Source organism: Carassius auratus, chromosome 8 (genome assembly GCF_003368295.1).
Source record: "Carassius auratus strain Wakin chromosome 8, ASM336829v1, whole genome shotgun sequence".
Taxonomy (NCBI): Eukaryota; Metazoa; Chordata; class Actinopteri; order Cypriniformes; family Cyprinidae; genus Carassius; species Carassius auratus.
In genome coordinates this window covers 30,110,178-30,129,157 of record NC_039250.1, presented here as the reverse complement: position 1 = coordinate 30,129,157, position 18,980 = coordinate 30,110,178, and the positions used below count along the sequence as shown (strand labels likewise).

The window sequence follows — 18,980 nt, the reverse complement described above, 5'->3', positions numbered from 1 at the left end:
AGTCAGCGTACACCTCACTTTTCAGATTGATGAGCTTTGTAAAAATCGATGTGTTTCAGAAAAGCTGGGCATTGAGGATCAATAATGTACATTATGTGGATAATTATGTGTTAAATGTTAAACTGCATAAATGGATTTCATTGCACCAAATACACAAAATAATTTTCTAAAATAATTAGCAGCGTCATATGACCCATTTAAATGTGTTTCAAGTTAAGAGCAGGCTAGTTAAAACGGTGAAGGTTGTGCCAAATAATAATCAGATATTCTCATTCTCTCCTGCTCTTTTTGCTTTATTCAGGCTGACTGGAGGGGGAGGCCCACCATCAAGCCCAAAACTAGGCTATGGAAGCGGTAGTGATCGAGGGCAAGGTGGTGACTTTGGCATGGGTGGCATTCAAGCAAGTGGAAACCCTTACAAAAAGCCAGTCCATGATGGACCTAGACATTCCCAGACTACTTCTTCACATCATTCTCAAATTCAAGCTTCATCAGGGGGCATGGGACCCACCCAAAGCCCTGGACAACATGCCTCAAGACGCAACCTCCAAGTGGACTTCAGCAGCAGTAGTGGTCGGAGAGGCCGCTCACCATCAGTTTCTCCCGATAGAGCCAGTGCACCAACTTCGCCATACTCAGTTCCCCAGATTGCACCAATGCCTAGCAGTAAGCTCTGTCCAGTTTGCAATACTACAGAGTTGACAAATTTTGATGGGTCACCAAACTTTAACAAGTGTACACAGTGCCACACTACAGTATGCAACCAGTGCGGCTTCAACCCCAACCCACACCTTGCAGGGGTAAGAATTTTGGATAAATGTGATTCTTACTAAATACTTGTTTATAAGTATGTTTTAAGCCTGGCTCAGACTACAGGATTTTTAGCCCGATTCAGCCCCGGAGCAAAAATCTTGTCGAGCACCTCGATCTGTCCTAATGTTCGGCGCGGATTATCTGGTAATGTGATGCGTTCACTGATCGAATCTCGCACCTACCGATCTGCTATCAATAATCGGGGCGATTATTATCAAACATGTTTGATATTTAAGATTAAATCAGGATGATGATGGCTATATGAGTACTTTCAGAGCTAATGCGCAAAACTTCAAAACAGCTGATGTGCGGCTTCGTTGGATAGTGGAGATAGAGGAAACTGTTTCTTGACATTTTGTAGTAACACAACTGCCTGTATAATATGGCAAAACGCATCAAAACTGTAAGGAGAAAGAGAAGCACTTGAGTGAAATCGCCTCAGTATGAATGCACCGGGTGAATGCACAAAGCTAGCATGCTTAAAAAAAAACAATAAAAAAAAAATCAGTGACGATCTGCTGCGTGAGATCATGTGAGGCGCTCCCTCTGGCAAGATTATCTTAATAATATCTTGCAGTGTGTGATGTGCCACGATGTTCAAATCTTGTAGTGTGTGCATGCTTAATATTTGAGAGAAGATAATCTGCAAAGATTTTGCTCATGTGTGTACTCCAACAAGATTTCCAAATTGGTTATGATTTTAAAACTCCTGTAGTGTGAGCCCGGCTTTAGTTTATCAAGATTATCTTCTTAGAATCTTTTAGTTTAGCATGTGTGTTTTCTGTGGCATCCTCCTTTATTATGTTTTTCATTCAAATCATTGTCATTGACACTAATATATATATATATTTTTAATTATTATTCCTTTTTTCACTTTATCCTTTATTATTCCAGGAAATCACATTGAGATATTGCTTTCTCTTCTTCCAGTGAGACCTGGTCAAGACGGCAGCACATAAAGTTTCATACAAAAAGAATCACAGAGACAGTACCAGTAATTACACAATCACAATTCATTAATAAAATCAGATCAAGAAGCAATTACAAGGATCCTTTAAAGAATTATACAAAAGTCTTTTAAAAATACTCATTGTTGGAAGTGTGTCAAGATTAATTAAATTTTGCAATTCATTCCAGGCCCTAGGAGCATAAATGGAGAAAGCACCAAATTGTGACAATACCCTTAGAACTATTAACCAAATACAGGAACCTGATCTAATGCAACGACTATTTATATGGAAAGTTAAAAAATTAGAAATATAAGATTTACATACTGTAATAGAGCCTTTATGATAAATAAGTACATATGTAACTTTCTCCTTTGATGTAAAGATAACCAACCTAATGATTCATACACAATACAACGATGCATCCTTGACTCTGCACCAGTGACAAACCGTAATGCTGCATGATAAACAGAATCTAAGTTTCTAAGTAAAGAAGTTCCTGCATGCATTTATAAGTGATCACCATAATCAATTATTGATAAAAATGTACTCTGTACTAATTTATTGCGGGCCTTATAAGGGATACAATATGTATATTTTAAAAGCTAATCTTTCATCAATGCTAATACTCAGATATTTATAAGAATTAACTCTTTCTATAAGTGAACCATTCAAGGTTGTATTTGTCAAATCTGGTAACATAGTGCGACTGTGACTAAAAGTCATATACTTTGTCCTATTTGAGTTTAAAACCAATTTTAACTGCAACAATGAGCGCTGCATAATTGGAAAAGCATCCTGCAGTTGCTGTAAAGCTTGTTTAAAAAAACAAAACAAAAAACATGCTGCCATATAAATAATTGTATCATCCGCATACAAATGTATTTTAGCTGAGTCTATTCCATGACCTAAATCATTAATATAAACAGAAAATAACAAAGTTGCTAAAACATATCATTGAGGAACTCCAGTATTTACATGGAGAAAAGGTGAATTGTAATTTTCAACAGACACACACTCACTGAATGCATTCTGAAATTAATGTCTCTGTAACATTAATTTGTGATCAAGTGATTAAAAGCTTTGGACAGATCAATAAAAAAAGTAGCACATGACTTTTTACTATCTAGAGAAGTTATCTAATATAATTTGAGACTAATGTAGCTGCAGTAATGGTGTTATGTCCCATTCTGAACCCTGACTGATTATCCTTATCATTATCATTTTTTTTAATTCATCGTTTATAAGTGATTCAAATATTTTTAATAAGAATGCCAATTTAGAAATAGGGCGATAGTTATTTGGGTTTGCAAAATCTCCCCCCTTTAAAAAATGGAATGACCATTGCTGATTTCCACATTTTTGGTATTTCGTTGGAGGTGAGACTTAAATTAAAGCGTTAGTTCACCCAAAAATTATGTCATTAATAACTCACCCTCATGTCGTTCCAAACCAACAAGTCCTCTGTTCATCTTCAGAACACAGTTTAAGATATTTTAGATTTAGTCCGAGAGCTCTCAGTCCCTCCATTGAAGCTGTGTACTGTCCATGTCCAGAAAGGTAAGAAAAACATCATCAAAGTAGTCCATGTGACATCAGAGGGTCCGTAAGAATATTTTGAAGCATCAAAAATACATTTTGGTACAAAAATAGCAAAAACTATGACTTTATTCAGCATTGTCTTCTCTTCCGTGTCTGTTGTGAGAGAGTTCAAAACAAAGCAGTTTGTGATATCCGGTTCGCAAATGAATCATTCGATGTAACCGGATCTTTTTGAACCAGTTCACCAAATCGAACTGAATCGTTTTAAACGGTCCACGTCTCCAATACGCATTAATCCACAAATGAGACTTAAAGCTGCAGTCGGTAATTTTTGACGCTCTATCGCTTAATAAACAGAACTGCTTGCATCTTGCGGGAGAACATCGTAGCCGGAACTACTTCTCTGTTTATGTCTATGAAGAATCACAAAGGTACTGGGTTACTCCGCCGCGGTACTCCGAAGCAATCGAAAATAGTCCGGATATAAACACTTATTATAGGTGCACCCTAGTGATTAATGACAGGCTAAAAAAACACAGTTTGGAAAATGGATTCATGGTGTACTCGCTTATTATATACATTTTGTAAATTTTGAACACTAAAAAAAGTTACGAACCGCAGCTCTGATTGGTTGTTTCTTACCGGGAGCAGCTAATTACTGCAAATGGCAATAGGATGACTGGGAGGAGCCAGAGGAGCTTGATTCATATTCTACTGTGAGGACATAATGACAGGTTTCACAAATATGTAAAGAAAATTTTTTTTTACAAAAGTTACCTACTGCAGCTTTAACTGTTAACTTTTTTGATGTGTCTGACACTCCCTCTGAGTTCAAACAAACTAATATCCCGGAGTAATTCATTTACTCAAACAGTACACTGACTGAACTACTGTGAAGAGAGAACGGAAGATGAACACTGAGCCGAGCCAGATAATGACTCGTTCACGAGTCAAGAACCGGTTGCATCGGTTCAGACGCTCTGTGTGTCGGTCTGTTTCACGCTGAATCACACATGCGCAGCATCATCAGCTCCTCGGTTCTCGAATCGGACACATCTGACAGAAATGGTTAGCCATTATCGGACTAAATCTAAAATATCTTAAACGGTGTTCCGAAGATGAACGGAGGTCTCACAGGTTTGGAACGACATGAGGGTATTTAAAGGGTTCATTTTTGGGTGAACTAACCCTTTAAATATAGTGGCTATAGGTTCAGCTACAAGATCAGCTTCCAATTGTAGAAAGTAAGCATCAGTTTGATCATTTCCTGGTGACTTTTTAGTATCTAAATAACCTAGTGCTTTATGAACTTGTGCAGTGGTAATGGCAATAATATTAAATGAATATGAAGTGCAGCTTTGAGCAAACTCAACAGATTCTGTAGAAGTATGAACACCCAAGTTAAGTAGACTCGGAGGTTCAATTGATATAAAATAATTATAAAAAATATCTGCAATAACTTCTCTGCCCTTAACTTCTGTGTGATTAACGTTTAAATTATTTGGAAAATTAGATACCAATTTAGTTACTAAAGCAGACTTGACTAGTTTCCAAAAGTTTACAGGATTATTTAGATTTCAATTTTTTCATAGACAAATAATAATCACACTTTGCACTTTTAATTAACTTTGTGCACTTGTTTCATAATGCTCTATAAGAAATCCAATCCTTAGAATTATTTGATTTCTTTGCCTTGGCCCATGGAAGATTTATCTGTTTTATAAGAGTAGAAATGGTATCACTGAACCAAGGATCATCTTTACCAATTATTCTAAATTGTTTAACTGGAGTGTTTATCACAGATGGATAAAAATCTTGATCTGAAATGTAATTATTAATAAGATTTGGGAAGAGCGCGTCAGATACTTAACCTAATCAACACAGGTGGACCATAATCAAGTAATCAATCCCATAGTATAAATATCGCTGACTTACCTCTATCCATTGACGGTTTATCAGTATCCTTCCTCCACCCCATCTCTTCACTTCAAGTTCATCTTATAATAGATGGGGAAGGGGGGGTACTCTAGGTTCGGGCCATTCCCGAGCTCGGAGCCCTTCCCCGGACAGCACGCCAAATACGCATACCATACCTCAGCTAATTATATGTAAGCGTGAACTAGTGAAATAGTCCCAGGCCAAATTAACATCTGGTATACAAGAAAAAAACACCCAAATCACTGAAATAAATATCACGTGAAAATGCTTGTTCATTAAAATGCTTAAAAACCCTTATATAAATAAACCATGTTGAAGATCTAGGAGTTTTATAATTCCTCACACAGACAACTGCACAGTGATCAAATTAAGTCCAATAAAGTCAATTTGCTCAAATCCTTTTGATTCAGCCAATTTGTTGAATTGATCAGCTGTATCAAACAGAGATAGTCACAAACCTCCTTAAATGAGAATTTACAAGATGCAAAAGAACTTAAAAGGTTAATTCACCCAAACATTTTAATTAGCCTGTGTTTTACTCAACCTCAAGGCATCCAAGGTGTATTTAAATTTCTTATTTCAGACAAATCCAACTGGAGTTATATTCAAAATTGTCCTGGCACTTCTAAGCTCTATCATTGCAGTCGGTAGGGTTTTTTGTTCAACAGAGAGACGTTAAATAAAGTGCGCGCATCCATAATAAAATGTGCCTCACAAGGCTTTGGGGCATAAATAAAAGCCTCCTGTAGCAAATCCATGCGTTTTTGTAAGAATAATGTCCATATTTCAAATTTAATAAACACTTTTCTCTCACTTCCAGTATCTGTCATATGTGGAAGGCGTTCCGAGTAGATGACATATGATGTATGCATCACGCGCGCCTCTGAGAAATGCTAGTTTGATTAGAGGAGCAAAGGAAGTTTCCTTACTTTAGCGAAGGAAAATTAGTCACCACTTGGCTTACATCGAAATCCTTTGACATTTTTCTTTTCAAATCCTTGACCAGCGTTTTGACTTGTTCTTTCTGCGTGTTCATCACTAATCACGCAATGCCGATGACCTACGCCATCTGCTCGGAACAGTGTCCACATACGACAGATACTGGAAATGAGAGAAAAGTCTGTATTATGTTTGAATTATGGATCGAAACTTCTCCTGAATATCCTACTAAATTCACTTCTATAATGCAAAAAGTTTTCACCGTGAGAAGGTAGTGAAAAATGTTGTATTTATTTGAAATCGAAATAGTAAATTTTAACATTGTGTATTCACTGTAATTCATAGACATTTAATGTGTCCTTGGTCAATTTTATTTTTCAAAAAACAAATTTAGAAATAAAAAGTGATACCAAGTTTTTATATTGAGTGTATATATGTTGCTGATTAATGCGCTAATATCTGTTTCCTCAATAGGTCAAGGAGTGGCTCTGTTTAAACTGCCAGATGCAGCGGGCTTTGGGAATGGACATGACAACACCACGTTCCAAGAGTCAGCAACAGATACATTCTCCTTCTCATCAACCTAAGGCTGACCCCATACCCAAGACCCAACCCTCAGTTCAACCCACGCAGCAGCTTCAAACCCAAAACCAGACACAGACGAAAATTCAGCCTCAGACTCAAACCCAAGCTTTCCAGAAACAAATGGGTCCTACTGGACCGTACCAGACTGGACTTCACAGTGGACCACAAACTGGTCTACAGACACAAAAAGAACAACCACAAGCAGGATATATACAGTCAGGTTTCCAGTCAGGGTCCAAGGATACCCAGAGACAACGAGGTGAGGTATTGGGAACAAAAAGTCCCGAAAGGGTAGCCCAAACAGGCCGGATTCCTCATCCAGGGGCAGTGCCTTTACCTGGCTTAGCAAAGGCACAATCACAGTCTGATCTGGGGCGCAGCACTTCAGTACGGTTTGGGGGGCAACCCGATAAGACCCGAAGTGCTGGAAGCTCCCCGGCTCATCACCCACCATCCCACGAGGCTCCTCAAGATGGTTTAACTAAGCTGTTTGGTTTTGGGGCATCTCTTCTAAATCAGGCAAGCACCCTTATTTCTGTTGATCCTCTTCCTGGATCTTCACCGCACCCCTCGCCTGCCCGTACCCAGAGTGCCCAGGGGACAAAGGTGATCTTTAGTGATGCTAATGCTGGAGCTAGTGCTAAAACTGCAGCAGGGCTACCCAGCACTGCCAAAACAGGCCCAGGTGGAGTGTCATTACCCAAAGATCCTGGAGCCCCTCTCCAAAAACAGCCTCTGCAGCAGCAGTCACCAGTGCACCATCAAAAAGGGTCGAAACAACAGCAGTCACCGGCACATCATCAAACAACACAGCAGGAGCAGCAGCAGCAGTCACCACAAAAGCAGCCTCCACCTCACCCAGTTAGTCAGAAACCAGATGTTACATGCCCCCTATGCAAGACTGCATTCAATGTTGGAACAAAAGAACCACCAAACTACAGGTCTTGCACCCAGTGTCATACAGAGGTGTGCAATCTATGTGGTTTCAATCCCACACCCCATCTGGTGGAGGTAAGGAGCTGCACAGATCTTAATCATAAACTGAATGTAATGGACTATTCTTTTTTTCTTCCCTCTGAGAATAACCTATTTCCTCTCTTTAATCTCATTTAAATCCTTGTTTCTCTCACTTAAATCATTTTTTCCCATTTAGATGAGAAAAAATAGGTTTTGATTCTTTCTTTCTTTATTTTTTAATTCTAAGTGCTAACCGAATTCCTTCCACCTAAAAAAAATGGACAAAAATAAGCTTTTCATTTTCTGCTGGCAGTAATGTGCATGGTGTGAATCATACTGTAGGTGATGCGTTCTGTGTTCACAGAGAGAGGCCCAGACTTATGCATGGCTGTTGTTCTCTGTTTTTGAAGCACTTTCCAAAGCGCTGCAGTTTTATAAGCTGCTATTGATAATGCATGTGTCATGTTCTTGTTTTATGATGTAAGAGAGCCTGGCAATAACCAGTTTATCTAGATGACCTATAATGTGTCCATATGAGGAAGTGAAAGGATGTAGATATCAGACCTAGCAGTATGCGTAAGTCAAATCAACTTTATTTATATAGCGCTCTAAACAAAATACATTGCGTCAAAGCAACTGAACAACATTCATTAGGAAAACAGTGTCTCAATAATGCAAAATGACAGTTAAAGGCAGTTCATCATTGAATTCAGTGATGTCATCTCTGTTCAGTTTAAATAGTGTCTGTGCATTTAATTGCAATCAAGTCAACGATATCGCTGTAGATGAAGTGTCCCCAACTAAGCAAGCCAGAGGCCACATCGGCAAGGAACCAAAACTCGATCGGTGACAGAATGGAGAAAAAAACCTTGGGAGAAACCAGGCTCAGCTGGGGGGGTCAGTTCTCCTCTGACCAGACGAAACCAGTAGTTCAATTCCAGGCTGCAGCAAAGTCAGATTGTGCAGAAGAATCATCTGTTTCCTGTGGTCTTGTCCTGGTGCTCCTCTGAGACAAGGTCTTTACAGGGGATCTGTATCTGGGGCTCATCTAGGTGTCCTGGTCTCCGCTGTGTCTCAGAGCTGTAGAGGTGCTGATCCACCATCTGGATATTTACTGGATCTGGGTGACTGCAGTGACCATCTGATCTGGAATAAGAGAGAGACAGACTAATATTAGCATAGATGCCAGTCTTCTAACGATGTAATGAGTACATTGTGTGTTATGGGAAGTGTTCCTGGTTCCAGTTCTCCTAATTAATGTAGCTTAAAAATCCTTTAACGGATTTGAATATTAGAAAAGTGTTAGTGTGTTATGTTTAAGGCAGGTTAACGAGATGGGTCTTTAATCTAGATTTAAATTGACAGAGTGTGTCTGCCTCCTGAATAATATTAGGAAGGTTATTTCAGAGTTTGGGCGCTAAATATTAAAAGGATCTGCCTCCTGCAGTTGATTTTGATATTCTAGATATTATCAGATTACCAGAGTTTTGACAACGCAGCGGACGTGGAGGACTATATAGCAATAAAAGCTTGTTGAAATACTGAGGTGCTAAACCATTCAGGGCTTTATTAGTAATAAGCAAGATTTTAATTTCTATATAATGTTTAATAGGGAGCCAGTGCAGTGTTGACAGAACACTGTTCTAGTTGTATTTGGTTGTACAGTTGTTGTATCTTTTCATAGTAATTTTTATTAACACTTTACTGAAGCCTTTACATTTAATGCATTATAAAGGTATTTAGGATGTGTGCTGTAATGCATCATATCTTTTTTTTTTTTTAATAATTATAACCAAAGTTAAAATGCATTGCAATATTAAGTTTGTCATGTTTTAATGTATAATGTGTAGCAGTGAATGAGGTGAATGAGGTGAAGTGTTATAATGTATTAAAACTGTGGTTACAAATATTCATGAGATAATACTATGCATTATAAGGTGCATTATAGTGCATAATTCATGCATTACTTTTATAATGCATTATATATAAAGGCTTTAAGTAAAGTGTTACCTACGTTCTTAAAAATAAAGGTTCTTTATTGGCATCTATGGTTCCACTAAGAACATTTACCATCCATGAAACCTTTTCATTCCACAAAAGGTTCTTTACAGTGGAGACTGTTTCTTAAGATTATATAAAATGTTCTTCACACTAAGAAAAAAGTGGTTCTTTTGAGAACTGTTCACTGAAATTGGTTTTTCTATCGCATCACTGTGAAAAACCCCTTTTAGAACCTTCATTTTTAAGAGTGTTATTTTTTTTTTTACTACTTCTAAGCATGTCTTATAATGTGTACCATTCTTGAAAGAGATCGCTTGGGAGAAAGAGGAATGCTTCTTGGGTACTGGCAGCTGGTTGGCTCAAAAGACCTTAAAACTGAATCTGCAGATGCACTCTGTCTCTCTAGCTGTGCATGTCGCATGTGTTATTGGGTAAAAGGAGTGATCCAGGTTTCTTTATATTTTGTTCTCTATTCTTGAATTTTTGGAAACATACCTCTCTTACAGTAAGATCTGTACCTCATGTAGACCTTAGTGTGAAAAATGTGCTTGTAATTGGTAAACAGTTTTCCTTTGATAATGATGCGCCAGTTTCATGAACAAACAAGCCTGTTTGTAACCATTATGAACAAGAAAAATTGGCCAGTCAACTGATTTGAAAATAGGTTTGGAAGAGTAATATTGGACAAGACAAGTGCATTATTATTAAATGGAATAAAGAAGAATTAAAATTAAAATTTTAGGAACGTTAATAAACCAATATTTGACAGGTTGTATTTGTTGTTGTTGCATTGTACTACATACTGTTTTAATGAGAGGTAGCACAAATCGACAGAAGTGTGTGAGTGTTGCAGCCTTTTGAAAGCCTTAAGCTTACCTTTTTTTTGTTGGGGCCCCCATTAGTGGACTTACAACAAGCAAAATTATCTCCTTACTTCATGCTTAGATCTGTTGTGAGCAGAAAAAAATGCACATATGAACATCATTTTGATGTTTTATGCATTCAAAATGCATAACCACTTAAACTTTTTTTACAGAGAAAAATTTCAGAAAAACATGTTCTGATAATTAAACTATCCCTGTACAATTTTGTTCATTTTGTTCATTTACACTGCCAGAGAATTCCTGCATGCTATACTTTCATTCACACACATCCTTCACACAAATTTGATGGCAACTACTGAATCAAAGCCAATTTCTTTTTTTCTTTTTCTGAATTTGTGTGTGTTTTTCATTATTTGTGTAGTGGACAGCACATTCCGGGGCCCAGTTTATGGTGGGGCCCCTCTCTGACCACAATAGTAAACAGAGATTTGCTATATTTTGATCAGATCTTGGTCGACTAACATAAGCAAACTGTCCAACGCCATCAGACAAAGATGCCAGGACAACAGCTAGACACCTCTTAGTGGGCAAGAAGTAGACCTTTTGTAGAAAGGAACTTCTCATTGTTCAAAATGCAGTTTCTACCCTTCCACCCACCAACAGACTGCCATAAAAAATAATTAGAACCTCTGGATGCATTAACAGTGGGAGAAACAAAGAGAGAGATCACAGAGTTTCATCCAAATCCATTCATAACTATGTTCTGAAACCTTACACTACAACTATGTTCCCAAACCTTAAACTACAACACACACATCCCATACTTATTCAGGGAAATAAGTATTCTCAGTGACAGCGATGTGTAGTGCAACATCTTATACAAATTGGACAAATGAATGCATGCATGACAGTTCAATCTTTTTTACATCATGTTTGAACTTAATGTGTTCGTAACATTGCCAAATGTATTCTGGTTGTGGTTTGGAAAGTGAGAAATGCACTGGTAAAACATTAGTGACACTTTTCTAACTTTGTGTTTGGACTATGCAAATGAATTCCACAGGATGAAAGAAGGGTGGGCCACACCGTGTCCCCCGCTCTGATAGAAACAGCTAATCACAGTATGGTAATAGAGAAGTGGCAGATTGTCTTAATAACATGAGATATTATATTCCTGATTGTCATGTCAAGTCATCTTTATTTTTGTAGCATTTATAACAATACAGATTGTGTCAAAGCAACTGTACAGCATGTATTAGGAAAATAGTCTGTAAATAATGCAAAATGACAATAGTAAACACTAATTTTTCAGCAGTTCATCATTGAATTCAGTGATGTCATCTCTGTTCAGTTTAAATAGTGTCTGTGCATTTAATTGCAATCAAGTCAACGATATCGCTGTAGATGAAGTGTCCCCAACTAAGCAAGCCAGAGGCCACATCGGCAAGGAACCAAAACTCCATGGGTGACAGAATGGAGAAAAAACCTTGGGAGAAACTAGACTCAGTCGGAGGGCCAGTTCTCCTCTGGCCAGAAGAAACTAGCAGTTCAATTCCAGGCTGCAAAGTCACATTGTGCAGAGGGGTCAACTGATTCCTGTGGTCTTGTCCCGGTGGTCGACTGAGGCAAGGTCTTTATAGGGTATCTGAGTCTCATCTAGTTGTCTTGGTTTCCATTGACGTTCGGGCTGTAGAGGTACTTTCTAGGTGCAGATCCATCATCTAGTCTGGATATGTACCAGATCTGGTGGCTACCCTGACCTCGGATTAAGAGAGAAACAGACTTATATAAGCAAAGATGCCATTCTTCTAATGATGTAGCAAGCACATTGTGTGTTATGGGAAGTGTTCCCGGTTCCGGTGACCTAATTAATGCAGCCTAAAAATCCTTTAACGGATTTGAATATTAGAAATGTAGTGGACAAGTCGTGGCCTAATGGTTAGAGAGTCTGACTTGCAATCGAAAGGTTGTGAGTTCGAGTCTCGGGCCGGCAGGAATTGTGGGTGGGGGGAGTGCATGTACAGTTCTCTCTACACCCTCAATACCAATACTTGAGCAAGGCACCGAACCCCCAACTGCTCCCCGGGCGCCACAGCATAAATGGCTGCCCACTGCTCTGCATGTGTGTGCGTGCGTGCGCACTTCGGATGGGTTAAATGCAGAGCACGAATTCTGAAAATGGGTCACCATACTTGGCTGAATGTCACTTCACTTCACTATTGGTGTGTTATGTGTAAGCAAGGTTCTAACTGACATAGTGTGTCTGACTCCCAGACAATGTTAGGTAGGTTATTCCAGAGTTTGGGTGCTTAATAGGAAATGTATATTCCGCACGCAGTTGATATTGATATTTTAGGCATTATCAAATTGCCAGAGAGTTTTGAGAATGCAGTGGACATGGAAGCCTATAATGTAACAAGAGGTCATTCAAATACTGAGGTGTTAAACCATTCAGGGCTTTATACATAATAAGCAAGATTTTTAAATCTATACAATGTTTGATAGGTAGCCAGTGCAGTGTTGATAGAACCGGGCTAATATGGTCATACTTCCTGGTTCTAGTAAGAACTCTAGCTGCTGCATTATGGACCATCTGGAGTTTGTTCATTAAGCATGCAGAAAAACCACCCAATAAAGCATTACAATAATCTAACGTTGAGGTCAAAAACACATGGATTAACATTTCTGCATTTGACATTGAGATCATAGGTTGTAATTCAGTTTTTAATTAAGTAATATATTTTTGAGATGGAAAAATGCAGTTTTACAAATGCTAGAAACGTGGCTTTCTAAGGAAATTTTGCTATCAAATAGCACACCTAAGTTCTTTACTGATGACGAACAACTGACCGAGCATCCATCAAGTCTTAGACAGTGTTCTAGGTTATTATATGCAGAGTTTTTAAGTCCTATAATTAACACCTCTGTTTTTTTTCCATTATTTAGCAGTAAGAAATTACTTGTCATCCAGTTTTTTATATAGACTATGCATTCCCCTAGTTTTTCAGATTGGTATGTTTCATTGAGCTGCTGAGAAATATAGAGCTGAGTATAAACACCATGTTTCCTGATGATATCTCCCAAAGGTAACATGTAAAGTGTAAAGAGTAATGGCCCTAGTACTGAGCCTTGAGGTACTCCGTATACCACTTTTAATCGATATGATACCTCTTCGTTTACTGCTACGAACTGATGACGATCATATAAGTATGATTTGAACCAAGCTATGGCATTTCCATTAATCCCAACAAAGTTTTCTAGCCTATTCAAAAGGATGTTGTGGTAAATAGTTTCGAATGCAGCACTAAGATCAAGTAGCTTTGGGTTATGATGTAGTCATTACCATGCCTTTAGTTACACGTGATTCAAATATCATAATGTAATTGTTGACACGAGTATCCATCACTGCACTATTTCACATCCCTAGTTTGGCAAAATAAAACCCCCATAAAATTCCCCATGTTTTCTTGCTTTCTTTCTTTCTTTCTTTCTTTCCTTCTCTTTGATAATCTGTTAAACTTGAATGTACAATACAAAACACAATGTGGAAGAAAAAGTTTTTATTCCTACCTGATTCATTGTGACTTTAATGCAGTTAATTACCTAAACTGTTTTCAAAAAACATTCACTGAATAATTTATTTTTTCATGTATTCACTCAATATGTTGTTAGCAACATTGTTCTTAGTTTTTTTAATTCATTTTTTCATCTGTGTATTGAACTTGAACTTCTCTGTTGTTTTGCAGAAGAAAGAATGGCTCTGTCTGAACTGTCAGACTCAGAGACTAATGTCTGGTGGACTTGACCCTCTTCCAGTTCTACCTTCTTCACCCAGCCATCAACCAACAGGTTCACCTAGGCATCAACAACTTTCCAGCAAGCAGCAGCAAGGGCTTCAGACAATGTCACCACAGCAGAAACCTTTTGTTTCTCAACAGAGTGGTTTCTCTTCCCCCATAGCTAGACCAGCAAGCGATATAAAAACTTTTACACAGCCTTCTACAGCTACAACACCTCCTGTGTCTACCACTACTGCATTCATTGGTGAAAAAGAGAGAAAGGAAACTACACCCAAACTAGATAAAGTGTCTGACCCTGGCAACAGAGACAATAAACCAACTCAAAAAAGAGGAACAACAGATTCAGTACAGACACATTCTAAAGATGGAAAGAAAGAATTACAGAGTATTACCAAATACTACGAGGTAAGTCATCGGGTCATAGTAATTTATCATTTTGCAAATTATATATTTACGTAAATAAGGAGTGTAAGAAATATTGAATATTTTTAAGAGACCAAAGTGAACATGCATATATTTTCAATGCTTAATGCATTATATTATCAGATTTTCAATAAAGTTGAGTGTGTAAAGCCAAGTACCTTGCAAGTAGATGTTATGTGCTATCTCCTTATATAAAGTATACTGGGCATTCCAAATAGTCATAATTTTCCTTATGCTTACAATTTGATTCCTCCCTAGAGAGAAGGGGCCCTTTTGTAGTTTGGGCTGTATCCCATAATGCATCAATTTGACTAATGTCTTCACCACCTTGAACCTCATAATCAGTTTTTCTACGAGTTTTGATTATCATTGTTTCTATTGAGTTGATATCATTGTCATTTTTGTTCAAAGGTTGAAAAATCAATTGAAGGGAAGTCAGGTTGCTTTCTATTGTTTGAGTTTGGGTTTGCATTATTAGATGCATTAGGCATAGGATGGTCTTCAGATAAATTGTCAGACTTATTATCTGTCCTCTCCAGTTCATCTGACAGAAAGAAAAAAGCTCTTTGTGGATCTTTTTTTGAGCTCTCGGCAGTTTGCACTTCATCATGTGTCTCTGGTTTTTCCTCATTGCTTTATCCTGCATTGTCTGGTTGTCTGTTTTCCTTTCTTTTTGCATTTCCCGTTGGAACTCAATGGTTTACAGTGGTTTCGATGACACCAGGTTGTGCTTCCCTCCACTTGGAATGCTGTTGGAGTAGCTCTCACCACTTTCTATGGTCCTTCCCTCCTAGGCTCATTCCACTTTCTCTGGAATACCCTCAGATATACTTGGTCACCTCGAACAACTGGACAGGCAGTCTCCGATTCATCTCTGGGCTCTTTTGTTTTTCCTGAAAATAGATAGCTTTATGTATGGCAGTTAATTTCTTCATATAAGAGCAAAGTTCCATTTGTAATTGCTCTAGAGGTGGTCCTTTATAGGGACCTCTACACAATGGCACAGGCATTGTGTATTAAGTGCATGTTCCTGTTAGTTTGCAGGTGATAGCTCATTAGTGCAAGAGGTAATGCATCAATCCAATTAAGTTTAGTACTCTTACATATTTAGTTTATCCTGGCATTGATAACTCCATTAACTCCTTCAACAGACCCTTGTGATTTAGGTCTGCAAATGCATCCTAGTCTCTGTTTTATTCTCAATTGTTTTCAATACTTGTTTCACAGTTTTTTGTGTGAATGCTGACCCATTATATGAACTTATTTCTGATGGAATTCCAAATCTAGGAATTCCCTCTCTTGTTAGAAATTTAATTACCGTTCCAGCACCTAGATTTGCTGATGGTACTGCCTCCACCCATCTGCTAAATCTGTCTATGATAACAAGCATGTATCTTTTGCCTTGTTTTCACTTTATCATATCCACATATTCAACTACTAGATGTTTGAATGGCCCTTCAGGAATTGGAATATGGCCTATTGGTGTCGCTATCCGTTTCCTTGCATTGTATTATAACTGTGAATGTGCATGCTGGTTAATAGATGCATATTTGAAAATTAGTCTTTAAAATTTAAATTATACAGACGATGGCGCCTGTGTGTTTGGCATGCCATTTGCAGCTCTCGTGTTTTCTTCTCTTTCTGTCTGATGTGTTGTTTACCTGCTGTACGCGGCTGGTGTACGCCCGTCAAGCTCTCCTAGACATCCGCATCTCCGTTGGGGATTCATACGCGAACTTTCACACCGTGGACGTGGAATGCCCACTTCACAAACCGTACGAGCCTCCCCAAACTATCTTCCTGCACGATATCTGCCGGTGGCCACTAAACACCGTGCGGAGAAAGCGAAGGAGGAAACGAGGTTGCCGCGGAGGTTACATGACGAAACTGAAAGCTTATTTACAAGCTGACATTTCGTTTGGACGCAGATCTGTAGCATGGCACCCGCGGGACGCGGTTTACCGATGTCTTCGTCCTGTTTTCCCTCTACATCTGAGTCTTGCCACTCAGGTTGATCTCCACAGTGTTGGCCGACGTGCCCGGCAAACGGAGTAAATCACAGAAATCTGCGCTCATTGAGAAAAGCGTCGTCATCTCACGTGTCTATACCTCCACCTAAGTTGGCGCTAATAAACGCCCGCTCCATGGTGAATAAGACCTTTTTATTAAACGACTTCTACTCATCACACAACTTGGATTTTATGTTCATCACAGAATCATGGATAAAGGTCGGTGATTTAACTCCCTTATCAGAACTGGTTCCAGCAAACTTTACATTTTTTAACTCTCCTCATCCTAATGGGGGTGGGATTTTAACTATTTTAAATAACTCTCTCTCCTCACGCTGCCGGCTGTTCCCTGCAATGGCCTTCCCCAGCTTTGAAACTCAGCTTCTCCACCTAGATTGGAATGGTCCCATCTGTATAGGGGTGATATACCGCCCTCGACTCTTCACTAAGGATTTTATACTCCAATTCACTGAGTTCATTGGCAACATTGCCACAAACTATGATCGCTTCCTTTTGTTGGGCGACTTCAATATTCATGTCTGCTGTCATTCAAACTCCCTGTCGCAGGAGTTTCTTGACTTAATAGATGCTTTTAACCTACTGCAGTGGGTCAAAAACTCTACCCACACTCAGGGCCACACACTGGACCTTGTGTTATCTTATGGGATTGATGTCACTGATATTGTTATCTCTGATTTTCCTCTCTCTGATCACAAGCATATTTTATTCTCACTGTCTCTTCTGGAGCGTTTTCAACCCACTACTGATCCTGTTATGTCACGGTTCTATTCTCCTCAGTTCAACACAAACTTTGACTTGTGCTTTACTGAGCTATGCTCTCACTGGCACTTGGACCAACCTTTATCTGACCTAGATGCAGATCAGCATCTTAGACTTTTAAATTCTGCCTGGCTTAAAGTAGAAAACGTGACCTAAACCAAAATCAGATCTGTGGCAAAATTCTGACACTCATCTCCAAAGACAAATATGTAGAAAGGCCGAACGCAAATGGAAACGGGACAGGCTAAGTGTCTCCTTCCGCATGTTCAAAGACTCACTTACAGCTTACCAGAACACTGCTAAATCAGCTAAAGCTGCATACTTCTCAAACTTAATTGAATCCAATCACTCTAACCCTAAGGTCTTGTTTTCTGTCATTCATTCTGTTTTAAACCCATCTGCTAAATTGTCTGTTGCCTCAGATGCTCTATGTGAAGGCTTCCAGAGATTTTTTATTAACAAAATTACTACATTAAGGACCAGTATCTGCCCTAAATTAACTCTCCCCCCTATTATGCCGCGTACCTCCTGTGTTTGGGAGGCTTTTGTTCCCATTAACCTCCAGAAACTGAAGGATGTGAGCGCTAAGCTCAAACCTTCATTCTGCCCAAATGATATCATTCACCCGAGATTTTTAAAATTAATCACCAACACGTTGGGTCCAGGTATGGTATCCCTTATTTACAAGTGTCTAAGCACTGGATATGTTCCGGCCAATCTTAAAGTGGCTACGGTCACTCCTTTGCTCAAGAAGCCTTCACTGGATCCTTCTGTTTTAAAAAAATACCGGCCCATCTCTGTCCTACCTTTCATTTCCAAGTTATTAGAGAAAACCGTGTTGGATCAGTTCCAACACTTTTTGTCAAAAACTGTGTATATGAGGTCTTTCAATCTGAGTCCGCTCTCCTGCGAGTGCTAAATGACATTTATCTCTCCACTGACTGTGGAGACACTGTGGTTCTAGTTCTCCTAGATCTGTCGGCGGCTTTTGACACCGTTGACCACCCTACTCTGTTAGCTAGACTGGAGACGTGGGTGGGCATAAAAGGCTCTGTCCTGTCATGGTTCCAGTCTTACCTTACTGACAGAAAGTTTTTTAGTAAAAATGGGAAACTTTTCCAGCCCCATGGCACCCCTGAGATGTGGTCTTCCACAGGGCTCTATTTTGGCTCCCTCTCTATTTTCTCTTTACATGCTACCGCTGGGCACAATTTTTAGGAAACACTGTGTATCTTTTCACTTTTATGCAGACGACACCCAAATTTACATTCCAATCAAGCGCAATAATCCTGCAGCACTAAACTCTCTTCATTTATGCTTAGAGGAGGTGAAGGCATGGCTAGCTCAAAATTTCCTATCCCTTAATGATGATAATACCAAGGTCATTGTTTTCAGCCCGAGTGAAAGGTCCCAGTGCACATG

The 18,980-nt window shown here is 38.9% G+C and overlaps 1 protein-coding gene across 6 annotated transcripts in view; it reads left to right on the top strand.

The window, feature by feature from the left end:
• The window catches only part of bsna (bassoon presynaptic cytomatrix protein a), a 126,042-nt gene that overhangs the window by 15,633 nt on the left and 91,429 nt on the right, over window positions 1-18,980 (top strand). For all 6 annotated transcript variants that reach the window (XM_026270699.1, XM_026270700.1, XM_026270698.1 and 3 more), the window contains exons 2-4: window positions 302-800; window positions 6,654-7,775; window positions 14,293-14,751. In XM_026270699.1, the coding sequence (XP_026126484.1) occupies window positions 302-800; window positions 6,654-7,775; window positions 14,293-14,751 (2,080 nt within the window). The remainder of the gene's footprint in view (window positions 1-301; window positions 801-6,653; window positions 7,776-14,292; window positions 14,752-18,980) is intronic.